This window comes from Numenius arquata, chromosome 4 (assembly GCF_964106895.1).
Source record: "Numenius arquata chromosome 4, bNumArq3.hap1.1, whole genome shotgun sequence".
Taxonomy (NCBI): Eukaryota; Metazoa; Chordata; class Aves; order Charadriiformes; family Scolopacidae; genus Numenius; species Numenius arquata.
In genome coordinates, this window is record NC_133579.1 from 3,654,854 (window position 1) to 3,665,613 (window position 10,760).

General features: G+C 50.9%; 1 protein-coding gene across 1 annotated transcript; it reads left to right on the forward strand.

Annotated features, from left to right (window-relative positions):
- Window positions 1–7,107: 7,107 nt before the first annotated feature.
- MSC (musculin) lies at window positions 7,108–8,564 on the forward strand. The gene is made up of 2 exons (XM_074146649.1): window positions 7,108–7,647; window positions 8,478–8,564. Exons 1-2 carry the CDS (start codon window positions 7,108–7,110, stop codon window positions 8,562–8,564), a joined length of 627 nt encoding a protein of 208 aa, XP_074002750.1.
- Window positions 8,565–10,760: the final 2,196 nt, after the last annotated feature.

Genomic DNA, 10,760 nt, shown 5'->3' on the forward strand with positions numbered 1-10,760 from the left:
AAGGACATGGACCTGTTGGAGCGAGTCCAGAAGAGGCCATGAAGATGCTCAGAGGGCTGGAGCACCTCTGCTATGAGAACAGGCTGAGAGATTTGGGGGTGTTCAGCCTGGAGAAGAGAAGGCTCCGGGGAGACTTTGGAGCCCCTTCCAGTCCCTAAAGGGGCTCCAGGAGAGATGGGGAGGGACTCTTGATCAGGGAGGGGAGCTATAGGACAAGGGGTAACAGATTTAAACTGAAAGAGGGGAGATTTAGATGAGATCTTAGGAAGAAATGCTTTGCTGTGAGGGTGGTGAGACACTGGAACAGGTTGCCCAGAGAAGCTGTGGCTGCCCCATCCCTGGAGGGGTTCAAGGCCAGGCTGGATGGGGCTTTGAGCAACCTGGTCTGGTGGGAGGTGTCCCTGCCCAGGGCAGGGGGGTTAGACTTGACGACCTTTAAGGTCCCTTCCAACTCTAACCATTCTATGATTCTATGATTCTAGGATGAAATCATCTGGGGCGTATCTCCTGTAAGTCTGATCACCATTATCTGAAATTGGAATAGAATTTTCTAAAAAAGAAAGTTGCAAGTTGCACCTGAAGGTAGAAATGAAAGACAGAAACCCTCTCTAAAGGGTCACCATTTGAGTTGGGAATATGACCATTATGTCTATGAAACCTTATTTCACTCTGATTCGTAATGTATGGCTCCAGACATCCGTTCTCTTTTTCAGGTCTTATTCCTTGTCCTAATCAATAAATGAAACAAAACAAACAAACAAAAAAAAAGGCCATGGACATGAATATAGCTGTGATCACAAAATAATAAAAAAAAGAAAATAGACCACAAAAGAACTTGCAAAAGAATTCAACTTCAGCCACTGAGAAGTATCTGCAAAGAGCAGACCGTAAGATGGCGACAGGAAGCAGCCTGTGAGATTCTGGAACATTTTAGCTGCTTAAAATATAACGCACTACTACAGTAATGAAGTGTTGTCAGATGTAGAAGCACTTTTTAGAAGCACTGTGAAAAGAGCAAAATTTCTGGTTTAATATTATGTAGGATATGGAAACAAGCATTCAGAAAGTGGGAAAATTGGTGTTAAAACCTCACAGCTGAGTTCTTAACCTAACACTTTCAGCTTTTCCTTTTTAAATATAGACCTACCTATATATATGTCAAGATCACGTGCTAGAACCATGCCCTATTACCTCTCCAAAGTCATTGTCAGGACCATGTCACCTGTCACACATCTCAGATCCAGAATTAACCCAGTCGTGGCAAAAGTGGTTGCTTATAATTTTATGCATTTAAAATCTAGGTGCATTATAGGTCCACCAAATTCAAATAGCTGGAAAAGTGAATATTACATACTTGGTTACACGATATTCTATAAAGGGGAACAGAGCACATCCGGAGCGATGCTGTTTCTTACAAGAGAAAGAGCGTCTATCCCAACACGACTCGCACTTAGTAGCGCCTGAGCACTGTTGAGGTGAAGCACTGCAAGATGCTGACCTGCCTGGTGTTCAGGAGGCTGCCTAGGTGCCTTCCATAAAAAAAAAAAAGCTGTGTTCCCTAGAGAAAATGAGGAATAATTTCACCAGACAACTGAGCATGAGGCTACTGTGACTGCGGTCCACATGGACTGTGTGCCCTTGGGGGCTCTCCCTCGATACAGGAAGGAGTTTTCTTCGACTCCGGACAACTTGGGGCAGTGATTGTCCCCCTTGCTGACCTCAAAGCCCCCATCTCAGAGCCCCCGCTGGCTCCGCTAGTGGTTCCTAGGGAAGCCACGCTCCTCCGTCTGCTCTGCTGTAGCCCAGCCAGAGTGCTGGGGTATTCAAGTATAATGAGGTGCTGTAGCGGTGTTATCTCTCCCCATCTCTTCCGTCTTGCTCTGGTGGGCTTCCCTCTCAGAGTGAAACACAAGGAGGAGAGTAACACAGCATTTCCTCCTGCCTGATGTTTGCTTGTTATTCCAGCCTAATTTGCTCCAAGAGAAGGAAATAAACTGCACTTTTAAACAGCACCGTTAATTCTGGTCCTTTCAGGCCAGCAGCACATCTTCAGACATCATTAAAAAAATGGAATTATTAAAAAATACTTTTTCTCTTTTTTTTTTCTCTTTTTTTTTAAATTAAAAGAAATCCCCATCTCTCCCTCCTCATCCCCCCACCCGGGCTGATTGACAAAGTGAGCAGAATCCGTGTTCTCACACCAGCGGGTATCTATTACATGAGAACTTTCTTCTGGCGCCAGGAGGTATTTAGAGAGTTCGCCTGGCTATTCCACAGGGGAAACCCTGCTGAAAGTTGGGGATACCTGAGCAAAACTCGCTGCCAGCCAAACTGCGGGGACTGCGGCAATCCTTTGCAGTTAATAACGTCTCGTTATCATTATTGCACTGGAAATATCGTGGAGAAGGGTTAAATAAGGGGGAACTCATATAATATATGAGTTACTATATTATGATAATTATAATGATAATATAATGATAATATAATTATGATAATATATTATGTTAATATATTATGAGTTATGAGTTATTTATGAGTTATATATGAGCTAAATAACTCATTCTGGGGGGAAGATGCTCTCGCCTTGCGCTGTGGGGCGGGACCCCCTTGGGGTAAATGAGCAGCCGGGAGGACAAACGTGTGGGGTTTTTTAATTATTATTTTAAAAGCACGTCCCCCCTTAGGCTGAGGGTTGCTGAGCGAGGAGCACGAACGCTCCCCGCAGCCCCGGGCGGCACAACCAGCCCCGCGGCCGACCCCACGGCACCCCTCGGCGGCTCATCCCCCCCTCCTCGGCACCCAGCGACCCCCACCCGGAGGAGCGGCTGCCTTTTCCCCCACCCGCAGGAACCGAGGGTTTTCTCCGCCGGGACAGCTCTGCCCCAAGCACAGCCTCCCCCGAAGGCAGGGAGAGCGCTGCCAGCGCCGCGGCGGGGCTGGACCCGCAGGCTCCCGGGGAGCGGAGCGGGGCAGCCCCGGGGCCGCGGGCTGGTGCCGCCGGGGGATGGGGGGGGGGGGGGGCGGAGAAGCGGGTTTAACCCCCGGGTTGTAGTCCCTTCAGCAAGTGAATCCTTGAGCACGTTCCTTGATGGGAAGCTTCGCACTCGGTAGTCAAAATAAATTCTAGTAAATACTTCCCCCCTCTCCCCCCACTTCATTTATCCCCCGATTGCTTTATTTTACACGGCTTGACCCACTCAGTAGTTTTTAATTTTCTTATATGGTGGAAAGCCACTTTTTTTGGCAAGCCCCTCCCGGCAAGACACACACACACACTTATTTCCAGTAACTGCTCGGACTGGCGGTCCCTGCCGTCCCCCGCGATGCTTTCAGGACACACACACACCCCCCAGTCCCAGAAAAGCTGGACCGGGTCACACGGAGCATCCTCTAGTATGGGGGGGGACGAACGGGGGACGTGTGCACCACGGTGCTGTCACCTTAGGAAGCGACAACAGGAAAGGGCATCCTTTAGTGGGCCAGACCTCTGGCTAAGGACAGGGCACCCGAGGAACGGGTTGTAGCAAGCAGCGTTCCTGGTACAGGCGTTTTTAGCGGGGAAGGGGGGGCAGGATTGGAGAGGAGGGTCGGGGGAGGGGGGGTAATGAAGGACACTGTACGGCACTCCTTTCGATAGGTGCCTTCACCGGGGCAGTGTCTGTCTGAGCCAGGCAGAAGTGTATTGGCATCTAAGGAAGGTTCTAGGTGGCATCTAAGGAAGGTTCTAGGTGGCATCTAAGGAAGGTTCTAGGTGGCATCTAAGGAAGGTTCTAATTCATCCACCTGCTTTCCCTCCAGGACCAGCAATGCCAAGCATCCCTCCGCGGCAGAAGCCCCGCACGCCTGGATGTGTGCTGTAGAGGCTTGTGGAGACATCAAGAGCGAGACGTTTGCCAGACGCTGTCCTCCCCCCGTCTTCCCCCCCTTTCGTCGTTCCCCCCCCCCCCCGCCCCCCTCCATCCTCCAGACATCCTGCCTTTCTCACCACCGCGAGAAAACGAATAAAACCGCCCTTGTTACGCTGAGGGCTTTCCGAAAAAACTGTAAGTGCACTTTAGGTCGGAGCGAAGTGACTGGGTAACGCTGCCGAGTTCGAGGAAAGGACAAACGCCAAAGGAAAGCCTTATTTAAAGCACTTTATCGTAGAGCCCATCGTCTCCCCCCTCCACCCTGCTTTGTCGCTGCCAACACCCCGGAGGATGAACGCGAGAGACACGGGGCTTTTAGCAGTTCCCCCTCCCACCCTCGGAGATAACCTGCGCTTTACAGACTTGGCCTCTGGAGATATATATATTTTTTTTTTTTTCTCTTCTGCTTTTTGCTATAATTTATTCTGAAACTTTAGGAAGAAAATAAAAGGGTTATACCCCCCCCCCCCCCCTGCCTCACCCCAGACACCCCCCCGGCTTGTTGGCTCCGCGCTATGAGGCGGGGGCGGCGGCTCCCAGGGCGGCGGGGGTGGGGGGTGGGTGGGAGGGGGGGCGCTGCTCTCCGCCCACCCCATCACCGTCCCTTGCCGGTCCTCAGGTGCAGCACGAAACACCCTCATCTGCTGCAAAGATAAAGGAGAAACCTGGTTTTCGCGGACTCCTCTTTGCTTGGGTTTGTTGGTTAAATTTATTTACCAAAATGAGAGATAAATCAGATGGCGGGTTTACCTTTTAAAGGAGAAAAGGGAACGGGAGCGCACCTGATAACGGCTGTTATTCCCTGTTATTCCAGGGACGTTTTCCCTCCTCAGCACCACAGGGAGCGTAAAGGATCAAAGAGTCTGGAGTAGAGGACAAATGGGAGCATGATGTAATGCCCCGGCCCCATCAAAGACTTGATGCTGAAAATGATATCTCGGTCAGGGTGGCAGAAATTAAGCGGTTTGATGGATGTGGGGGGAGTCAGTTCTGCTCCCTTTCGTTGGGTGTAAATCCGAAGTAACCCCTGAGGCTCACTCCTGATTTACTCCCTCGCGTTTCCCATTTCCTGTACCAACCAAGAAGCGGGCAAAGCCGAGAATTTGGCTATTCCTGCCCCTTCCTGCCCCAAATCCTTCCATTAAATGAGACGAAGTCTCCATTATGCGTCGCCTTTAATCCGCCGAGGTAGAGGTAGGCGCGAAAGGTGAGAGTGGCCATTGCGGCTTTTAAGACTGGGTACCATTTTCTTTGTTTAAAGAAATTCAGCACTTTCTCCCATTAATCTTCAGCGGGGAAAGCGCTCAGCCCGCACCTGTATAAACAACCCAGATGGAGGGAAAAAGTAAACCTATATCTCTTCCCCTCCAGTATCTTTATATATATATATATATATTTATACGGATAACGTAGGCTAATTGGGGAGGGAGAGCAACTCCAAAGTCCGGCAGCTTTCATGGCACGGCGTGTGGGACCCAGCCAGGGCACGGCAGTGTCAAACCAAGTTCAAGAGATCCAGTTGCAAGATCAGCTGCCCGGTTTCGGTGGTTCAAGAAACATCAAGTTTCACTTGGAAGGGTTGCCATTAAAGCCGGCTCTTGATGTGGTTCTAGCCCCAAAGGGCGAAGCCGAGGTTTATACAGCCTTAAGTGGCCCTCAATGAGACCACAGGGTTTGGCGGGGGAGTGAAGAGCAAGGCCTTGGGCGAAAAGGCGGCCAGCCCTGCCAGGAAAGTTGCGCGGCAGCAGCCGGGGAAGGTTCCACTCGGCCGGGAGGGATATGGAAGGGAAAAAAAAAAGCGGGAGTAAAAAAAAAAAAAAAAAATAAAAAAAAAAATTGTGGGACAAGATCTTTCCACCTGTTGTAGTCATTAGATTCTCTTCTGCAAACTGAATTTTCATTCCGTCAACCGTATCCAGACAGGGCCGTGAAGGCCAGCGAGAAACTAAAAGCCAGTTATTCCGAGGAACTAAATGCCAGTTATTCCGAGGAACTAAATGCCAGTTATTCCTCTTGGAAAGAAGGGAAATTTTGGGGTATGGGAGGGATACAAGTTGTTGGTTGTTTTTATTTATTATTTTTTTTTTTAATTTGAATTTTGCATATCAGCATTTCCAGTGGGTGATGGTTCACCCACTCTTTCACGGAAATTGTTTTAAAAAACCCGCGAATAGCTCGAAAAGCTGTGTCGTTTAATTCGCCCTGGGACACAGAGCTTCACACAGCCCAATTAACCGGCTTTTAATTAATTCGCCCTGAGGACGGTAAAGGACGCGTCATACTCACTCCCTACTGTCTGTACCTTCACCCCCAAGTTATTGACGCCACCAAAACACAGCCCAGCGACTTTTTACACCGCTCCCCACAAATCGCAAACACACACCTGAGTGCCCGCCCCGGCGGAGGGCACCGGGACCGCACAGCCGCCCCCGGAGCGGGGCAGGTTGCGGGCGGGGGGAAGACCCCGGGCGGGCAGGGTCCTGACCCGCAGCCTGGGGTGGGCAGCGCTCGGCTGCGGGGAGCGGGGCTGGGGCGCGGGGAACATCCTCTCCCGAACTCGACGGTAACGGCGAGAGGGAGAGGGAATGCGGGGGGGGGCTGGGGACAGTGCCCTGGGTGGCGCTTCGCCGCTTTAGCCCAGCCGCTGCCCCATAGAGAGGGGGAGCGGTGCCCCCCTCCCCGCGAAAGCACTTTGCGGGATCAGCCCCGGGGGTATTTTCCGTCCCCCGGGGGCGAGGAGAGGGCTCTGCCCCGGGGGGGCAAAAGCGTTCACACGGCGGCGTTACTTCCAACAGCACCCGCAAGCCCGCAGACGTCCCCGCGTGTTCCCCGGCGCGCAGGGCTGACCGCGCACGGCACCGCGGGGCAGCGCGGAGAGGCACCGCGGGGCAGCGCGGAGAGGCACCGCCCCCAGCGCGGGGCTCCGCCGGCTCCTACCCCCTCCTCCGCGTCCCCCCCACCCCCCCCCCCCGCCTCCCCTCCGCCCGGCGGGCGGTTGGCTCGGCGGACACCCGATATATAGCGCTGTCAAGGGGCGCATCCCCCCTCCGTAACCCCCCCCCCCCCCCCCTTCTTCCTCCTCCCCCGGCGCCCCCGGACTCTCCGCGGCGGGGCCGCCCCGCGCTGGGCCGAATCGCCTGGGCCGTCCGCCCCCTCCTGCCTGCCCCGCTGCCCGCCTCCCTGCCTCCCTCCCGGGGCGATGTCCGCCGGCTCCGGGAGCGAGGCGGAGGAGCTGCCCGAGATGGACCTGCGGGCGCTGCAGCTGGACTACCCGCCGCCGCCGGCCAAGCGCCAGCCCCGCGGCGAGCTCTACCCCTCGGGGGACAATTCCTCGGCGGCGGAGGAGGAGGAAGAGGAGGAGGAAGAAGAGGAGGAGGAGGAGGAAGAGGGCGAGGGCAGCTGCGCGGCTGGGCCGGCGGGCAGCGGCTGCAAGAGGAAGCGGGCGCGGAGCGGCGGCCCCGGGGGCAAGAAGGCGGCGTCGGGGCCGCGGGGACCAGCGCCGCCGCCGGCGGAGGGGAAGCAGTCCCAGCGCAACGCGGCCAACGCGCGGGAGCGGGCGCGGATGCGGGTGCTGAGCAAGGCGTTCTCCCGGCTGAAGACCAGCCTGCCCTGGGTACCCCCCGACACCAAGCTCTCCAAGCTGGACACCCTGCGCCTGGCGTCCAGTTACATCGCCCACCTCCGGCAGCTCCTGCAGGAGGACCGCTACGAGAACGGCTACGTCCACCCCGTCAACCTGGTACGGGGGCTGGGGGGGGGGCGCGGAGTTGGGGGGGGGGGGTGGGGGGGGGGGTGCGCGGAGGAGCGCGGCCGCGGCGCTTTGGGGGATGCGCGGCGGCGAGGGGCTGGCGCGGGGGTGACGGGGGGAGCCCCCCCGGGGTAGCCCCCTCCGGCCCGGTAGCCCCACTCCGGGCAGAGCTGGCCAGCGCTCGAGCCGTCGGAGAAGCCGCGGGGCGGCCCCGACCGCTCGGTAAATGGCCGGGAGCCGGGTTTGGCCCGGGGTGACGGCGGGTGTGCCCCCCCAGGAGAGTCGGGGCCGGGGACCCTAAACAAATAAATTCCTCGGGCATTAGGCAAATTTAAGGTCCCAAAAAGGAGTAATTCCCTCTGCGGGCTGGCCGGGAGCGCAAGCAACCCGTCATTAGTCCCTCGGTACAAAACTAAGCGCCTGATGAGTGCCACGGGGGTAAAGAGGCTGCGCCTATAGCGCGGGGGGAGCGCTTTTGAATAGCTTGGATGCTTTTTATTTATAAAAGGATGCAAAGAGTTGCAAAACAAGAGAAACGTTGCATTTTGTGATGAGAACAGTTCGTTGCTGAGCGTTGCAGCCCGATGGCGGAGCATTTAGTTATCACGAAAAACGTAATGAAAATATTTGTTAGAGGAACCCGGCTCCCTCTGCGCTTCCCACAGGGACTAAAACATGATGACGTGTTCACAACGGAACCAGAGTTAAACATCTATCCGTAATAAAGCTCCAGTTTCATACTAGGATAAACTTTCTTTTTAATATGAAATACCTTTTTTTTTTTTTTTTAATTTTTTTATTATTTTTTTTTTTGCTTACAGACTTGGCCATTTGTGGTTTCAGGAAGACCTGACTCTGATGCCAAAGAAGTTTCTACTGCCAGCAGATTATGTGGAACTACCGCATAGTCAAAGTAAATTGGTTGTTGGTGGGTTTGGTTTTTTTTGTTATTGTTGTTGTTCTTTTCTTTTCTTTTCTTTTTTTTTTCATGGGCTGGATATTTTAAAGAGCTGTGATTTATCAGCTCCAGACTAGAAGACGGGGACAAACCTCCGTCTCTAACAGTGTTAAATCAGTGTCCCCTGACATTCTTTTCCCTTAGAGTTCTGAGGGGAATTTATTTAAAGCAGTAAAGAAGGGAGGAAGTGGAAATTAGAGTTTTTATGAACTGACTGCAGCAGCTGAAGTCTCAGATATGGAAAGGCCCTTCTTTGGCTTCATCATTCTTACCACTGCCTGAGGACCTGTTGTTCTGAGGCTTTTAAACTAATGAAAGAGGAATATAATGATATAGAATTAACAGCATGGACCAAAATACAACTCTACAAACTAACCCCAAACAGTGTTATTTGTATTCTAAAGGAAAGCAGTATTTTAGAGTAGTTTGAAACTCAGATAGATTTATAATATATTTTGATGGCTTTTGTATTCATGGATCTGGTTTGCTGCAACTATGCAATAAGTATAGTCATACTTTTTTTTTTTTTTGGCCCTTTTAACCAGAGTTTTCTTAAAAATGTGTAAGTGGCTACATTCTGCACTTAGGCCACCATCCATTGGGATTCAACTAATTCCTTTGGTTACGGTTTGAAGTGCCACATGTAAGAATGTGGGACTGTCCCTAGAAAGGTGGCAGAGTTTCTGTCCCTTAATCTGGAAGGGAATTCTGTTTACCGTAAAGCCAGGGTGAATGTGTTGTAAAGAATGAGTTTGTATGATCCTGCAAAAGAGCAAGAATTCTCAATGTTTTAAACATTTTTTTATGTGCTGTCACACTTATCTTCAAAAAGTTTACCCTCAAATGAGTTCTAGTGACATTGCTTCACTGATTGAAATGCTGTAATAAATGAGGATGCCATCAAATAAGTTGCAAATGTAAATAACTCTATTTTTTTATAAATGACATTAAAAGCTTGGTTACAATGACTTACTGTGATAGTGTGTGGCTGCATCCATATAGGAACACCTTTGTAACGCGTGGTCTTGAAACCCACTTTTATAAACACAATTATCGTTCTCATCTCTTGAGAGCAGACACATCTCTAGCAAAAAAAATCAGATAAGAACACTTTCAGCCCAAACAATTCACATGAGGTACTGTAGTATATCAACCAGCAGGGAAAACCACCTTAACAACTTATAGAATTCACTGTCATAATCTTTTCTGTGAATGGGGAAAATAAATACATGTAGGTTAAGAAATGGATGTCAGTAAATCATTCTGCTTCACAGAATGAAAGTGGTGTAATAGCTCCTTTTGCTGTTCCTTGTCATTTTACATTTCCGTCTATAGTCTGTTTTGCTTTTATTTGTATTTGTGCAGTGGGAAAATCAGCTGAGCTTTCCTAGTCGGGAGCAGACTTTTTCCTGTTTTAAGATTAAAACTTCTGAGATCAGATTTTCTGTTTCTCAGAATATTTTCTCAGAGGTTAATTCACAGTAAGGGAGAAGACTGAACTGCTTTAGAGGAGAAAAAATCCTCCTCTTCTTCATTTAAGCAGCCAGGAGGAAGAAACATTTGCTTAATAAGAAACAGTTTAATCTGGTTTCTTCTCAGGTTATCCTATTTCTGCCTTGAAATACTGCATAGAAGCCCAAGGCTGACTGTTGGTAGTGTCTTCCCAGTAGATGAACAGCAGAAAATTCCTCTTCTTCTTGCGAAGTGTCAAGAGCCACTGCAAAATAAAATGGGGGCTCAGTTCAGGTTCTGCCGAAATTGTCACGTCCAGTGATTTAAGGGCAAGCTGGCAGAGACCATAATCTAATTTATCTCCCAGTTTTATCCAGAAAAAGGCTCTGAAGGAAGGGGGCTATCCAAATTTGTAGTTATGTAACTGAGGGGGGGCTCCAACTGACCTTCTCTAGGAAACTTGCTAAAAAGAAAAGAATATAAACAGTGAAACAAAAAGGAAGGACCTTTAGGAAGGCATAAGGCATAAGAAAACTCAGCCAATGTTTATCTGAACCCTAGAGAAAAGATTATTCAGCAATTTAACTAAGGTGCCACTTGAGATAATCTCAGTTGTGATACTTGGCTGTTTTTGGCTTGATCCCAGCTGGAATCGGTTAACAACTCTAGGAGATCGGAAAAACAAGGAAAGCAT

Coding starts and splice junctions, on each gene's coding strand:
- MSC (XM_074146649.1), top strand. CDS start 7,108: ATGTCCGCCGGCTCCGGGAGCGAGGCGGAGGAGCTGCCCGAGATGGAC. Junction 7,648..8,477: donor ACGTCCACCCCGTCAACCTG/GTACGGGGGCTG, acceptor TTTTGCTTACAG/ACTTGGCCATTTGTGGTTTC.